Source organism: Chionomys nivalis, chromosome 4 (assembly GCF_950005125.1).
Source record: "Chionomys nivalis chromosome 4, mChiNiv1.1, whole genome shotgun sequence".
Classification (NCBI taxonomy): domain Eukaryota; kingdom Metazoa; phylum Chordata; class Mammalia; order Rodentia; family Cricetidae; genus Chionomys; species Chionomys nivalis.
The window spans coordinates 105,594,596-105,611,123 of record NC_080089.1 but is presented as its reverse complement, the minus strand read 5'-3'; the positions used below and the strand labels follow the sequence as shown (position 1 = coordinate 105,611,123).

Sequence of the window (16,528 nt, the reverse complement as noted above, 5' to 3'; positions counted from 1 at the left end):
GAAGGCTGAATTATCTTCCTAGTCTCCATATGAAAAAATTCACCTCCTAAATTATAAATGGGTTATCCTATTTTAAAAATATGCATTTTAATAAAAGATTTATTCTAGGGACTGGAGAGATGTCTCAGTGGTTAAGAGTGCCGGTTGAAGCTGGGCAGTGGTGGCACACACCTTTGATCCTAGCACTTGGGTGGCAGAGGCACGTGAATCTTTGAGTTCGAGGACAGCCTGGTCTACAGAGTGAGTTCCAGGGCTACACAGAGAAACCCTGTCTTGAAAAACAAAATGAAGAATGCTGGTTGATCTTCCTGGGTTCAATTTCCAGTATCCATATGGTGGTTCACAACCATCTGTTAACTCCAGTCCCAGAGGATCCAGCACCCTCTTCCAGCCTCTCTGGGTACCAGGTCTGCATGTGAAACACAGTAAGTGTGCAGGCAGAACACTCATACCCATAAAATAAAAACAGAAAACTTTTAATTTATTGTTGTTATTATTTTGTCCTTTTCCTTCCTTCCTTCCTTCCTTCCTTCCTTCCTTCCTTCCTTCCTTCCTTCCTTCCTTCCTTCCTTCCTTCCTTCCTTCTTTCCTTTCTTCCTTTCTTTCTTCTTTCAAGATAGGGTCTCACTATGTATCTTGGGCTAACCTCAAACTCACTGTGGACCAAACTGTCTCTGCCTCAGGCCTGCACTGGCATGCCTGGCTGGGATTAATTTTAGTTTTTCGTGTGTGGGGGGGGGTTATGAACACGTGAGTGTGAGTGACCTTCCAGGCTGGAGGTAACAGACCCCCGGAACTGGGGTTACAGTTGGCTGTCAGCCACCTGACAGACATGGGTGCTGGCAATGTACTTCAGGTCTTTCAGAGAGCAGAACACACTCTTAATCACCAAGCCAACTCTCAAACTAAAATTTATTTACCTGTATTTGTGTGCGCATGCGTGTGTGTGCGCATATATGTGTGTGTGTGTGACAGAGAGAGGACATGAGCAGGCCAGTGTAGGCATAACACAGTGAACTTGTGGACGTCTGAGGGTAACTTTTTGGGAGTCAGTTTTTTGCCTTCCTTTTGAAGCAGGATCTCTCTTATTTCTGTCACATATTGTGTCCAGGCCCATGTGATTCTGACAGGCTACTTTTCCTGCCTCTGTCTCTCACTTCACAGAAATGCTGGGATTTTATGAGTACTATTGCATCTAGTTTTCCACACAAGTTCCTGCTCATGTAGTCAGGTTTACACAGCAAGGAAGTTGTTTTAGGATTTTTACTTTTTTTTGTTTTATGAGACAGGGTTTCTCTGTGGGACAGCTCTGATTGTCCTGGAACTCACTCTGTCGACCAGTCTGGCCTTGAACTCACAGAGATAGACTTGCTTCTGCCTCCTGGGTGCTGGGATTAAAGGCGTGCTCTATGACTGCCCAGAGTATTTTTCCCTCTTGAACCATCTCCCTGCTCATAGTTATTTTATGTAGAAGCCATTACACTTTTGATCCCAGCACCTAGTGGTTGGGGCAGATGAAATTCAAGATCAGTTTGGTCCACATAGTGAGTTCTAGATCAACAGAACTACCTACCAAGACCTTGTCCTAAAACAGAACAAACCAAAAGAAGTCAAAGCTAGCCGGGCAGTGGTGGTGCATGCCTTTAATCCCAGCACTCAGGAGGCAGAGGCAGGCGGATGGATCTCTGTGAGTTCAAGGCCAGCCGGGTCTACAGAGAGAGAGTTCCAGGACAGGTACCAAAGCTATAGAGAAACCTTGCCTTGAAAAATCAAAAAAAAAAAAAAAAAAAAAAAAGAGCTATGGCAGGAAAAACATTACAAGAATGTAACATGAAATTACCATGAATGTTATTTTTTCTGAATTTACTATTACAATATTTGTCAGTTTAAGCCCCTTTTCTAGCCAGGTGTTGGGGCACAAACTGTAATACCTGCACCTGGAAAGAGGAAGCAGTGGGGAAGACACCAAGATCAAGTCCAACCAGGGCTGTATGGTTAGATTCTGTCTTGAAACACACACACACACGCAGACTCTTAAACTTGTTGTGATTTTTTTCATTTGTTTCTTCTCAGAGATCAAAGCCAGGGCCTTGTGCACGCTAAGCACAGAACTTGCCAACTGAGCATCAGCCCTGGCCTTTCCTCATCATTTTGATTTTCTTCCGTTTCTCTTTGGTTTGTAATTGGGATTTTCTTTTCTAAAACATAGTACTCTATAAACATCTGTTTGCCGGGACCCCTTCAACCTGGATCACCAATAGAAGACAGAGGGAGGAAAGGAGTGAGAGCCGACTCTTATTCCAGGGATCTTGAAGCTGCTTGGGCACCACAGCAATGTCTGAAGTTGCCACACAAATAAAGGCAGGTAGGGATACCTGATGGACCTAGGTTGGGGCTCTAGGGGCTGAGCCGGGAGTGAGGATAGGGTTAGAGTTGGGAGCTTGGGTAGGAGTCAAAGACCTAAGGAGTGGCAACCCTGGAGCAGTGACCTCTTGGGGAGAGGAGACTTGCAAAGGAGCTGGAGGCAGCTGCTTTCTGCTGGGGGGTCTGTTTACTCATCCACCTGCCTGAAATGGAAACAAGGGAGTGGACCTTCCCCACTGAGAGGGCAGTTATGCCTGTAACCACCTGCCCATCTGTCCTTGCACTGCAACTTCCGCTTGCTGCCGCCTCTAATAGTGGAAGGGTCTAGACAGTCCCACGGATGCACAGGCTGGTGCGCCAGCATAGGGCCCTGGGCCATTCCCCACCACAGCTGACAACCAAAGAAAGAGGAGCATATATTGGGTCACCCAGACTGGGTGGGAGTTCCTTTTATTTGAATTTGTTCCTGGGAAGCCAGGCGCTGCAGGTGGCCCTCAATGTGGAGCAGGATGGCATCCAGCATGTGGAGGACCCTGAGGACCAGGGTGCGGTCTGAGACAACGGCCGCCTGCCGTTTCCAGTGTCTGCAGGGACTGGGAGTCACCTGTGGGAGCTGAGGGTATAACAGCAGAGTAAGGATGGGAGGGGGCCAGGATGGACAGCAAAGCGGCTAGAGAGAAGAGACGTGGGGCAGTGCCAAAAAGGCGGGAGAGACAGGGCGATGGGAGCTACCAGGGGCTGGGTGGTCTTGCAGTGCCAAAAAGGCGGGAGAGACAGGGCGATGGGAGCTACCAGGGGCTGGGTGGTCTTGGAGCCCATGAGGCTGACGCAGGATGGGAGTATTAAATGGGGCACACGAGTCAGAGTACTGGCCCTGAGGAATGGCTGGGGATGGACTGGTTGTAGACTTGTTCCATAGAGATGCAAGGCTAGGACGTAGGGGCGAGGACAAGGTCAGGCAGGAGGGCCCACAAGGCCCTAAGTCAGGTTGATAGGAGGACATGGGCCCATGGGGTGTGAGCAGAAGCAGGGATTATATGGGACAGAAGGAGCTGTACTCACCTGATCCTTAATGACCTGAGATCGCCACCGGTGTAACATCATACGGCTGATAACCAGCATCATAGTGGTGGTGATCGTAATGCCAGCCACGGGGTAGACGCGACTTCCTCCCAGGGCCATCCAGTAACCAGGGCAGCCCAGACTGCTGCTCCTGCAGCCATCCAGGCCATTTGGCTGGCAGCCCCATGGCTGCAAGTCCAGCCCCACTTGGTACCAGAGGGGCCGTGACCAGGCATGGCTAGGGACAGGCATCACCAGCAGGGACAGCGATGGCACTAAGAACAGCGAGTACAGCATGGCTGTGGCTACTGCGAGAGGCCGGAACCCGGGTACCTTGGCAACCGGCAAACGCCCCTCCCCCAAGAGTAGGCCCCCGCTGAGGCAGCAGGTTCCAACGAGGCCCACAGCCTTTCAAAATACAGTTTGGCCGCATGATGGGACATGGGGGCTAATAGTGCAGGTCTAGGGCCTGGGGCCCATCCTCCCAGGTGGACTAGGTATGATAGGAACACCTCTTCCATGCTGGCCTCCAACTCCCCTGTCATCCTCTCCAATCTAAGCACCCCAATACCTATGTTTTTAAGGTTCAACATCCTCTACTGGGCTAGCAACTGCCGGGCCAGTAAACCAGAGTGCACGGGAGCTACCAGCAGCCTCCCATACCCAGTCCAGCTCTTCTCAGCATCGTGCACAGCAAGGACTCACGGGTGTGGCTCCTTTGAGGGCCCCTGCTGGTTGCTGCCCCTGTCTTACCTAGGCCTCCCCCCCTGCTGGCTGCTACCCTTCCTCACCCAGGCATCCCTTAATACTCTTCCTTGTTCAGGGAGTATGGTTTCCCTCCCTCGAAGTCATCTTCTTGAGGTTAGAGCATCATGCACCGCCAGCACCCCTCCCATGACCTCCTCGGTGGTATGGTTCACTTTCTCTAATATGACCCTACATTTTCTCCTTTGGAGCCTTTCTGGCTACCTACCCAATAATCTTTAGTGTCCAGCTATAAAGAACACAACAGCTTCCTCCTAGCACCCAACCAAGGCCAGTCTGACAAGTTCTTGTTTGAAGTCTGCCTCTGGCTCAACGTCTTCATTCAAACAATATCTGTCGCCGGGCGGTGGTGGCGCACGCCTTTAATCCCAGCACTTGGGAGGCAGAGGCAGGTGGATCTCTGTGAGTTCGAGACCAGCCTGGTCTACAGAGCTAGTTCCAGGACAGGCTCCAAAACCACAGAGAAACCCTGTCTCGAAAAACCAAAAAAAAAAAAAAAAAAAAAAAAAAAAACCAGTATCTGTCGATTGCCCAAGCCTGGGGCCAGAATGCTGCCTGACAGAAGTCAAGCTCTGCCTTCCTGGGCTGAAGTTTCGGCGGGAGCAGAGCTGGCTTGTAAACACTACAGTGCCAGGCACAGGCAAATGCCATGATAAAAATAGAGACAGGCAAGGGTGCCTGGGATATTTGGAGGGCAGGGAGCCTTCGTGTGCCGTTGGGAACTTGCCCGGGGCCTAATACTGAGCTTGGCACCTGGAGCACACCTGATGAATAGAGAAATTCATGTGTTCTGGGCAGGTGATGTGGGTACTACATTGTTCTCGACATTTCCACATGTCTGCTTGGTTAACTCAGCAGGCCACTCAGGAGGCTGCGCTTCCTCACCCATCAGGGGCCCACTGCCCCATCCGTCTCCCCACAGGATTAGCGGCCTCACATGCTGTTGGTGTCTTATGCCAGAAATCAGCCAGTTCTTGATCGATGGTGTCCAGCCAATCTCAAGGCTTGAACTCTATGAGTAAACACTGACTTTTAAGTCTGGCAGCAGACCCTGAGAATGGCTCTAGTGTCTAGCTGAAGGTTCAGGGGTTCACTCTACATCCCCCAGAAGCACCAACTCTGCCTCTTATCAGGTTATCCTTGGGAATAGCTTAGTCCTGAGCTACAGTTCTGATTCCATTTATTTTTCCATTTAAAGCTAAAGGGCGGTCTATGAGAAATGGAAGAGAACCTTGAGTCTGTAGAATCCCAGCCCAGTCTGGGCCCCAGAGCCACCCTGTTCTGCATGCTCTGTGCCTGGCCCTGACCTCCCTGAGTCTTACCCCCAGCTCTGTCTACTGTAGTGTTTCTAAGACAGCTTGGGAGTCTGAGTTGAGGACGACGCACTAGCCACACCCTGACCACACCACAGCAGGGCCTGAAGTTGGACAGACACATTTATTCCCAGAGCTATAAATCCACATCAGCTCCCTCCCAGCACCAGCCAAGGCCAGCCTGACTGCAATACCCTGCCCCAGGCCTGTAGCGCTGAACGCAGGGCATCCATGTGCTATATGTGCATGGACATGGACCGGAGTCCTGGGGGGCACCTGGAGGTGACCCAGAGGCAGGAGTTTCATGAGGGTGACCTGTCACAACCTCTAGAGGTAGGCAATCTCCAGCAGCAAAGTCAGAGTTTGGTGGCCTGTGCGGGCGGCAGAGGAAGTTTCAGTTAGTTTCCAAAGGACATATATGAAGCCCTGCTCCTAAGACAGCACTCCTACACACACACACACACACACACACACACACACACACACACACACACACACGAGGGGAGAGCAATGGGTTCAGTGTAGCCAGAGCCCTGGGCAATGGCATGGACTTTCTGGAGTTGGGGTCAGGGTGGGGATAAGCAACAGATTAACAAAACTGCTCAGTGGGCCAGAGTCAGCTTACCAAAACAGAGCTCTTAGGGACAGGCTTCCGGTGGTGGAGGGCAAAGGTCACAGCGTCATGGACAGAGGCAAAAAGATGCTGCTTGGTGATAGAGTCATCGAAGAAGTGCCCAGCCTCAAGCTGGGTGACCACAGGACCTGTGGGCAAGGAGGAGATCCTGACACTCGGTACCACAAGAGACCCAGTCCCCGGGCCACAGGATTCTCCGACCCCTGCTATCCGAGGCTACTTAGAGCTAGAAACCCAGTCACTTCTGTATGTCTCTGTCTGTGTCTGTATGTCTATGTAAGTCTGTGTGTCTGTCTGTGTGTATGTCTATGTAAGTCTGTGTGTCTGTGTGTGTGTCTATGTTAGTCTGTGTGTCTGTCTGTGTGCTTGTGAATATGTCTGTGTGTGTGTCTGTATGTCTATGTAAGTCTGTCTGTCTGCGCTTGTGAATATGTCTGTGTGTGTGTCTGTATGTCTATGTAAGTCTGTGTGTCTGTGCGTGTGTCTATACGTCTATGTAAGTCTGTGTGTCTGTCTGTTTGTGAATATGTCTGTGTGTGTGTCTGTATGTCTATGTAAGTCTGTGTGTCTGTCTGTTTGTGTATATGTCTGTGTATGTGTGTGTAGGGCTGTGTATGTTGAGGCTGGCTGACCAGCTAGCTCCTGGGAACCATCTGTCTCCACCCACCAAAGGCTAGCATTATAGGCATGCATAGACATGCCTGGCTTATTTTACATGGTGCTGCGGGATTTGAACTCAGGTCCTCATATGTGGGCAGCACTGAACCCTCTGAGCTCAGCACCTACCCACCGAGTCATCTCCTTAGCCCTTCTCCTGACTCTTGGCTCCCAAGACCTGCAGTTTTCCTTGTGCCCTCTGACAAACCCTTAACCAGAAGAGTCCCACCCTCTGTCTGATGTTATCGCTATCCCCAGTCAACGCACTGTAACAGGCAGCGATGTACACTTCCACCTCGATCTCCCGGAAGTCATGGAAAATCTGCAGCAACAAAGAGGACTAGCTTCAGAGGGCAGCAGTTGGGCAAGATTTAGTGGGGGAGCTCAGAGGTCTTGGTATTCAGGGGGCAAGCGATGTGGTCAGTGTGAAGGCTTAAGGGGTCCTAGCCCGCCCACAATTCCTTACGTTCTTCAGGGTCTTAATGCACACGGTGTCTACGAAGGAGAGAGTGCTCAGGTCTAGGATGAGGCTATGGAAGTCTGGCTGGGGTAGGCCCAGGGACTTCAGTGTGTTCACGGTTGGGGCCTTGACATCTTCTTGACTGCTGGTGACTGCATCCTCCAGCTCCTCCCTTTGGTGCACCTGCGGGGGATACAGATGTGCTAAAGGACCATCCCTGATAGAGCAAAGGCAGGGCATGCACACGGTATACAGCGACACACGGAGTCAAATGGAAGCTATATATGCATGTAAAAATGCAGATATATGAAGGCATGCATGGGACACATAAGGACACAGACATGGGTTGAAAGGAGACAGGTGGATCTATAACACAGGAGGACATGTAGGGACATAGGAATGCATACTCCAACATGCATAAATTTCCTGGACCAGAGCTTAATAGAGACACAAGAAGGGAGGGTGCTGGGAGATCATGTCCCATCCTTAGCTAAACAGGGTGGAATGGCTAGGAGCCTAGGAACAGACAAGATGGCCACAGCATTGTTGTGCCCATACTCATTCACACACACCTTATCCCCTGACCTGTCTGAGTCTTTGGCTGAACTTGGTATTCCCCTCCCCTCTGCTAGATTTTCCCAATATTTCCAAGCCCTTTCTATCCATAAGCGTAGACTGTGGGGTCTTGTTATAACTATGAATTCAAGGTCAGTCTATAAAATCTAGGTCAGTCTGAGATTATAGACATGAGCCAGGAGAGAATCTGGTATCACAAAGGTCTTCCTGCAGCGTCTGAGCCATCATCCTGTTCCTCTCATCATTAGCCCAACACTTTCAAGCCCACACTACCGGCTTTTCTCATGCAACGTGTGTCAGTACCCGCATCTTTGCGGTTCTGGGCCGTTCCCTCCTCCCATTTGTAGCCTCACCTTGGCCTCGGAACCCTCCACGTCATTGCTTTTGATGTCTTCGAAGCCAGTGTTGATGTTGACTGAAACTGAGGCGATCTTGGAAGGAGCATCCTACGAGGGAAGAGGGGTGATAGGAAAGTCATCCCAAGTGCCACATGACAACCATGCCAGGTGGACCTGGTACTGCCCCTGGCATTGGGCAAGGAGCCACAGTAGGACGATGAAAGGGACCCTGCTGTGGTTCGCGCTGTGACTAATACAGGCGGGGGGTGTAACATTTCCAGAGCTTTCCCTGCCCTGCCCAGGGCTGAAACAGGGTCTCCAGGGTGCTGAGGGAGAAAGGGGAGGGACAAAGAGTAGTGAAGAGACATGACGGGTGAGGAAATGGGACAAGGACCAGACTGGGAGAAAGGCCAAAGAAGATCACGAAATGGCTGGGGGTCAGGGTTGGGTCCCCAGTAGGGCTGGGCCAAGAGGAGCTGCTGAGGGGATGAGGGGGGCTCCACCTGCTTCTGAGACTTCTTGGCTTTCTTCATTCGCTTCATCTTCATCTCCTGTTTTTTGATTCGCTTCTTTTTCTGGGAGACGAGGTGGTCCACGTCCACACCACACTAGAGACACAGTCAGAGGTAGGCTCTGGGTCCTCTGGGGAGAGGAGCGGCACTCAGAGCCCAGCACACATACCAAGCAGGGGGACCCCGGCCTCACCTTCTGTTTCAGCGAGTCACAGTAGAGCTCAGCATTGGCAAAGTAAATGGTGGCTGAGGAACGAAAGACCTTCACACCAGGGACCTCCTTGGCCTGGGGATGAGTGGGGTTGGGGTGGCTGAGCCTTCCTTGCCTTCTCCTGCATCCTCTTCACTCAGCTTGCCTCTCTCAGACAGCCTGCTACCCTCTGCCCCAGGCTGCGGCTGATACCCTTCCAGGAGTCTGGGCATACGCCTGGCTACACCACCCTAGTTCCTGTGCTGCACAGGTTCAGTCCCTCCCAACTCTCCTGTCTGTCACCAGGTTTCAGGGTTCAGCTCTCAGCCCCCCTGTCCCTGAGTCTCCCGTCCCTGCCCTCTGCTGTTTTCTGCATGCAGACAGAAGAGCCACCCCAACCTGGCATTCCACTCCCACCTTCCCCATTCCATCCACAGCACAGGTCTCCCCTGGGCATTTGGGCCTGGACCACATGGGCCGCCTCCCAGACCCATGCAGCTACCTGCTCCCCTCATGTCTCCCACACCCAGACCCCTCACTCTACTCTTTAGCCTGCCTAGTCGTACCGCACTCGGCCTTCAGGGCTCCAGGCCGAAGTGACAGAGCTTACTTTATTCCAGATTCTCACAAAGCCTTTGTTCGCATGACACGACATAGGGTTTTACACAAACTAGCAGGTGGGGACTTTCTATTCCCACTGAGCAGACCAGGAAACAACCTTCCCTATATTCTGTGCCCCCCCACCACACTATCCCATTCTTTTGACCCAGGGGTATTCTACAGCTTAGGGCTTATGAGTCTGGCTCCAAGACTGAGCCAGTCACTCATGCAATGAATAGGGTCACACACTCAAACTCCTCTCTTCAAATTCGAAGAACCAAAGTCAAAATGCTTCCAGTCTGGGTGTGCACCTTGCATGGGAAGACATTGGCTACCTTCCTCTATGGCTCTTCCCCTTTGAGACAGGGTCTCTTACTGAACCTGGAGCTTACCAATTGGCTAGACTAGTTGGCCAGAGGGTCCCAGAGATCCTCCTGTCACTGCCTTCTGAGCATTGGGGTCACAGACATGCCTGGCATTTGATATGGGTGCTGGGGATCCATACTCGGGTACAGCAAACAGTCTACCTACCCAGTAAGCCATTTTCCCAGCCTATCCCCCAGTGTTCTTGTCCATGTGGAGGAAATAAAAAGGGCCCATTTGTCTTGTCTGCCCCACCTCCCATTTAGCCCTGCCACTCACCCCTGAGTATTCTGCCACGTCTCTATAAATATCCGTATCTGGCACCTGCCCCAGGATAGAGTAATGGGGCCTGAGGAGAGAGTTGGGGGGTGGGGATGGAGAGGAGGCAAAGAAAAGGCCATGAGAGGGGAATGAGGAACTCGGGGTGTCCCCAGAGATGTAAGGAAAGTTGTGGAGAGCCAGTGTGAAACTTACTCCCTCACCAGGCTGGAATTGGGAGTACCAAAAATGGTGGACTCACAGCTGCATTCGGATCACCACGAGCAGCAGGGAGAACACTATGGAAACCGCCAGGCCAATATCCAGGTTCAGCAGGATGGTAGCCACAAAGGTCACCAGCCAGATTAGCTGATAACAAAATGTCAGAGGTCAAAGGGTCCATTGGCACTAGAGGCCCCAAAGCCCAGGGCTGGGCTCCCAAGCTTCTCACCAGGTCCACTCGATTTGCCTTCCAAAGAGAGCAGATGTCAGAGAACTGCTTCATCATGCCCTTTAGATTCACAATAATCACAGCTGCCAGGACGGCCTGTAGCAGGGACAATGTCGCCAGGGTTGCTGAGAGGATCCACCGTCCAGGCACGACCACCCATGCTGGCCAAGCATTTGGGCAGAGCCCAGCACACAGCCAGCTACCACCCCACACCAACCTTAACCCCTTGGAGCTGATTAGAAAGTTCTAACCCTTGACCTCTAATTCCAGATTGTATCCCCAGAGCTCAACCTTGTATCTCTGAGTCCCTTAGATGGAACTAGAGTGACTGACTTGGGTCTGGCCAAGCCGAGGCTCTGAAGGCTGGCTGGAGGGGGTAGAGGCGTACCTTGGGCAGGTCTCGGAAGAGTTCCCCGAGTTTGACGATAATGAGGAGGATGAAAAGGGAGGATACGGCTCCGGCAACCTACAGGGTGGGGGTTAGCAGGGAGTGAGGGTGAGGAGGAGCAGGACCACCCTGGCAGAACAGCATGCATACCCAGATGGACACATGCCCACACGCACACGCATGCTCACACCAAGGCCCACCTGTGTGTTGCCCCCGGTACCCTCCTGTACCAGGCTCCGAGACATGGAGCAGCTCACGGGGAAACACTGGAAGAAGCTGCCAATGAGGTTGCTGAGGCCAAGGGCCACCAGCTCCTGTGGGGAAGTGCGGTGTGAGAAGTCTATCTCTAGGCATATGTAGGATGGCATACTCCCAATCCCCATCCCACTCAATGGCCTCCAATGTCCCAAACATCCTATTCTCCTGCCCTCAGTCATTTCTAAGTACAGTCCAACCCTTCTCTGTTTCTCTCCTATCATGTGGCCTTGTGTTCACCTGCATGACCCACATCACAGACCTGGTTACTGTCCACGCGGTAGCCATGCCTCAGGGCAAAAATATTCCCAAGTGAGATGGCGATGGCGAAGCCAACCACAGCAATGGCAAAGGCATTTCCCACGAGTGTGGCAAACAACTCTGTCTTAGGTGGCACTGGGGGTATCAGCCTGGGAGGAACACCTGTGAGGTCAGAGGATGGCCCTGGCTCTACCTGCCCCCCGCCCCGCCCCGTCCCTGACAGAATCAGAGCTCACCCTGTGGTGATGTTGCCCACCACGTCTACCTGGAATCTTTCACGGAGTTCAGCACCGAAGGAAATACCGGTGGCCCCAATGAGCTGTGGGGAAAGGATAGAATTAGGGCAGGGAGATCCTGGCAATACCCTAAGGGAGAAGCTTAACCATTATGGGGGACAAAATCTTTGAGGAATGAGAAGTTGTGGATAGGCTGAGAGGTAAGCACTACCATTTGAGGAAGGAGATGCAAGCTGTCAAGGGTGGTAAGAAGCCAATCTAGGGCAGAAACCCTGACAGTGGTCACTCCGTCTGGCCCCGAAATACCTCGAGGTTGTATCCTGGCCGGATCTACCCTAACATCCGCCCTTCTACTCTGTCCACCATTCCCTGGTACGCGAACCAACCGTGAGTAGTTCCCCAGGTATGGGCAGGGGCAGATAGCGCTTCAGCTTTTCATTCAACAGCTTCACCAACACAAGCACCACTCCTGCTACAAGCGCCGTGACCAGGGTGCCAGGCACAGTCTCGGGCAGCTTAGCACAGACCTCCAGCACTGTCTGAGGGGAAGAGGTGTTACAGCCGGCATTCAAGGTCATGGGCACAGCACCTACCCACCCTGGCCCCCACCCTCACTCACATAGATAACGGACAGTGGCCCAGAGTGACTGTTCAGTTTGATGCCAAACACATACTTGAGCTGCGAGACGAGGACTTGCACAGAGGCGGCTGTGGTGTAGCTGCGGACCAGGGGCTCCGACAGGTAGGTGACCACAAAGCCGAAGTGCACCAGGCCCAGCCCCACCTGTGGGCCAGTCAGGGAACATCAGGAGGCAGAAATCATAAAGCAAGTGGAGTCAGAGGGAATGAAGGAACAGCGAGAGGACACAGTCTAAGTCCAGGCAGCTGGGGGACAGCCGTACCGTACCTGGAAGAGGCCAACCAGGAAACTGAGCGTGTAGGCCACCTGCACCCGGGCATCATCAACGGTGGCGTTCAAGCCTTGCACGAAGGCCTCGTCTGCAGTCAAGGATTCTGTCACGCCGCCCACCATCACAGACATGACAGCAAAGGTGCCTGAAGGGGCAGGACGGGACAGGTCAGAAGGGAAGAGGATGCTGCCCCGCTCTGGAACCCCATCTTAACTAAAGAGACCAGCAGACAGATATCCTTGATACTGGTCAGGTACAGCCAAGGTCAGAAGCGAACCTTGAGCTCACGTGCCCCTAAGGCTAAGTGGACTAAAGCTGGCCCCATCTCACCACCTGGTCTCGCCAGTGTCCAGTGTTCTGCGACACAGACTCTCTGGGAGCAAGAGAAGGATCATGGACAGGCTGGACAGGCCTCTAGGAACTTCCTTGCCCCATGGACTGCCTCATCCACCCTGAAGCCAGGGCTTTGAGATATCTTGAACCTATAATCCCTAGTACTTCTTGGGGTGACCCATATGCCATTCTCTTAGTGATCTAGCACCCACACTGCCCAAGTCCCCAAGCTCCCCTGCTCAGCCTGCCCCTCCCCTCCACAGAAGAGGGCCTCTATGGAAAGCTAGGCCTGACTCCACTTACCCACAGAGATGTGTCGAGAGGTACCAAATAGGAAATAGACGAAGACGGGGTAGAAAGAACTGTACAGGCCAAACATAGGAGGCAATCCCGCCAGGAGGGCGTAGGCTAAGCCTGCAGGTAGAAGGGTGCAATGCAGACTTGGAGAATGGGGTCTCAGAAAGGTAGGGGGATCCAAACCCTGGGTTCAGGGGCCCTAGTTCCAAGGGCAGAGGTCATGGCTCCTGGTTTAGCATTTCACAGACCACAAAGCTTGCACTCCAGGCTGTTGAAGGGAGCTCACCCTGTGGAAGCTGCATGATGGCCACGCTCAGGCCAGACAACAGGTCACCCAGGAGCCAGTCTCGCACAGGATAGCGGGGTAACCAGCCCAAGACTGGAACATGATGGAGCAGAAGAGCATGGGCCCGAGCACGGGAGCACCTGGAGACACGAAGAGCTCATTAGAGACAGAACTTGGGCCCTGCCACAACACCCCATACCGCAACCCCTCATCGTTACCGAAACCAAGCTCGCCACTGGTAGGTCTTGGTCACCGGGCCCCAGTGTCCCAGATCCTCTAGCTGCTCCTGGTCCAGCAGAGGCCTCTCCACATGGTAGTCTCTCCTCTGCAGCTCCATTTCTTGTGTGGCAGACAGCAGTGCCTGTGTCTGCTGTGTCCCGTGGTCTAGAGAGGTGGGACCACAGACATACACTGAGGATTGCCCCTGTCCCAACCTTTCCCTCACTCTACCTGGGTCCACAGAGTCACATACCTGAGTTTTCCAGGCTCAAAGATCAAGGATAGAGCCAACCCTGCTGGTCTCTGAGGGCCCCGTGTTCACACCCAGACAGGGGCAGTACCTGAACTTTGGCTGCTGGAAGCCGCTTTCTGGGCCAAAGTCTCTCCAGGAGGGAGAGTGTGATGAGCATGACCTACACATCCAGCTCAGGTGTGGCTGCCCAGCCCTGAGTACCACTTCAAGTCCACGTCCAGGTCCGGGTCCACATTCAGACTGGCAGTTTCTCCTAGCCCCTACCTCTCAGCCCCTTGCCTTCCCTGAATCAATTCCTCTTCCAGCTGTACCACAGACCCTGCATCGCTGGCAGGGAGCATGTAAGATCTGTAAGCAATACTGCCCCCAGGCTTTGGGACAGAACCCACCTAGACACCTCAAGTTTCAGGGTCCAAGCTCTCACCTCCAGAGACACCCCCTTGAAATAGGAAAGATTCGCCTGGAAACAGGAGTTTTCAGAAGCCAATCCAACCTAGAGGGAACCCTGCCCAGACAGCCATCACCAGTCAGGCAAGTTCTGACCAGGGGGTGAATCCCTCTCCTACCGGGAGGCACCTCTGGGAGAAACTTTACCAAAGAATAGGGGCTGGGGGAAGGGCAAGGTTCTCTCTCATCCGGGGGAGTTCTCTCAGAAGAAACTGAGCTGGGGAGACTCCATAAGGAATGTAGCTCTCCTCTGTGAATTTCGGGGGTGGGGGTAAATCTGGCGGGAGAACTAACATTTGGGGAAAGTTTTCACCAGTCAGCTGTGATCTGGAAGCAGCTATAACCAGGGGAGAGGATCCCACCAGAGGGGTAGGAACTCACCTGGGAAGAGCCTCTAGCCTGGGTATCCACGTTGGAGGGAGCAGAGAAGGTGCAAGGAAGATCCTCAGAGGTTCTGTGCACCTCTGGCTCGCGGAGACCTCAGGGCCCCCTCTCCCTCTCCTTCGAGAGCTCTAAGTCTTCTTAAAGGGCCCTCCCCTTACCAGGCAGCACGCGTCCGGGGGCGGAGCCTTGACCTGGCACCGCCCTTTGGGAGGGTACAAAGGCCCTCAGCACCAGAGGGCTCAGAACCACGCGGACTCCGGCCGCGGCTGGTCCAGGGACTGGCTAGAACCTGTCTTGTAGCGGTCTGCCTCCCGAGCCCAGGCACCCAGCCGGCAAACCTCCAGGACCTGGGCTCCTTAGCAGGCAGCAACCTCCCTGCGGCTCCCTCATTAGGACTCCAGGGACTTTCGGTGCAACCCTCAAGAGCTAGGGTCGCGCCGGATCCCACACCCATCCCTCGCGGCTGATGGACAACCACCTGCGGAAAATCGGCAAGGCGGTACACTAAGGCTGTGCAGGCGGGAGATGCCTTCTGGGAATTTGGCGGTTCCCTTTCACAACTGATCTAGGCCGGGAGTCACAGTACTAACACTTCGTGGACACGCGGAATTCGGGCGGCGCCCTGAAACTCACCGGACCCATCGGACAGCCCCATGGCCCCCAGATAGCTCAAGTGCCGCGGCTCTGACAGCTCCCGCGGGAGGCCACTGCCGGCACGAAGGTGGCGCCAGGCCGAGAACGAGGCCGGCATCACGCTCCACAGCCGGGATGTGCATGCTCAGACCAATGAGAATTCGAGGGCGGAACCTAAGTCATACTCCCCGGGCGGGGGGGGGGGGGGGGCGAGCCCGGAGAAAGAAGGTTTAACCCTTTTCTTCCCAGAGGCCAAGTTTAAGTCCTCCTCTGCAACTCTGGTCGGTTTCAGCTAACTAACCAGCTGCCTGGAGCTGGGGGACTGGAACAAAGGACCCGTGACTCGGGGCCCCTGAATGGATGGATCTGATATTACGTTCTGGCTTTGTGAAGGGCCCCAGTAGTGCGGGGGAGAAATTCTTGAATGATCTGGATGCTTAGATGTGTAATCTGGGGCCCTAACCTCAACTGTGGGAGATCTAGGTCTGTAGAGTCTCTCAGGAACAATCAAGCTGTGTGCACCACCCCCAGACTTTCCTGCTGAGACCTGGCACAGTGATCCTCAAGTCCTCCTACCTGCCCCCACCCACCAGACAAGTTCTCCATGTAGCCCCAGCTATCCTGGAACTCTCTCTAGACCAGGCTGGCCTCCTTATCAGAGATCCACTTGCTTCAGCCTCCTGAGTGCTGGGATTAAAGGTGTGGTCAAAAGCGTTTGCCACCACTACTGGCTTCTCAAGGCCTCCCTTTGGATTCTGGCTGCCTGGACTGGAAATGAATCTGGGAGGGAAACCCACCCCAGACTGACCTCCCACCCCAGACTGAAACCCACCCCAGACTGACCTCCCACCCCAGACTGATCTCGGAAGGGAAAGGAAGCTCCTCTGAGTTTCCAAGCTTCTGGCCAGATCCAAGTCAGAAAGACCAGGAAGGATCAGAGTGTGGGTGGGTAAGGTACACACTGGGAAGGCAACTCCTAGGTTTGGTTTGACAAATGGGCAGGGCCACAAATCAGGCTCTGGAAATCAGGAAGCCCTCCCATTGCTGCCTAGCCCCAGAAGAGGCTTCTCTTGCCCAGCTCC

General features: G+C 53.4%; 2 protein-coding genes across 3 annotated transcripts; both read right to left on the bottom strand.

Annotated features, from left to right (window-relative positions):
* Positions 1 to 2,788: 2,788 nt before the first annotated feature.
* On the bottom strand, positions 2,789 to 3,723 carry Tmem89 (transmembrane protein 89). The gene is made up of 2 exons (XM_057769029.1): positions 3,427 to 3,723; positions 2,789 to 2,977 (listed from the first exon to the last, which is right to left on the bottom strand). Exons 1-2 carry the CDS (start codon positions 3,721 to 3,723, stop codon positions 2,789 to 2,791), a joined length of 486 nt encoding a protein of 161 aa, XP_057625012.1.
* A 999-nt stretch (positions 3,724 to 4,722) lies between these two features.
* Slc26a6 (solute carrier family 26 member 6) lies at positions 4,723 to 15,563 on the bottom strand. 2 transcript variants are annotated; one of them, XM_057768733.1, is made up of 21 exons: positions 15,447 to 15,563; positions 13,729 to 13,894; positions 13,511 to 13,650; positions 13,231 to 13,341; positions 12,591 to 12,739; positions 12,303 to 12,467; positions 12,070 to 12,222; positions 11,684 to 11,766; positions 11,449 to 11,596; positions 11,132 to 11,245; positions 10,932 to 11,009; positions 10,544 to 10,639; positions 10,355 to 10,461; positions 10,114 to 10,183; positions 8,875 to 8,967; positions 8,673 to 8,777; positions 8,185 to 8,277; positions 7,262 to 7,438; positions 7,063 to 7,117; positions 6,130 to 6,266; positions 4,723 to 5,875 (listed from the first exon to the last, which is right to left on the bottom strand). In XM_057768733.1, the coding sequence occupies exons 1-21, from the start codon at positions 15,466 to 15,468 to the stop codon at positions 5,861 to 5,863; spliced, it is 2,277 nt and encodes a 758-aa protein (XP_057624716.1). In that variant the 5' UTR covers positions 15,469 to 15,563; the 3' UTR covers positions 4,723 to 5,860. The 2 variants fall into 2 exon arrangements, with proteins under 2 accessions (XP_057624716.1, XP_057624717.1); XM_057768734.1 differs by lacking the exon at positions 15,447 to 15,563 and adding an exon at positions 14,811 to 15,147.
* Between the last annotated feature and the right edge of the window lie 965 nt (positions 15,564 to 16,528).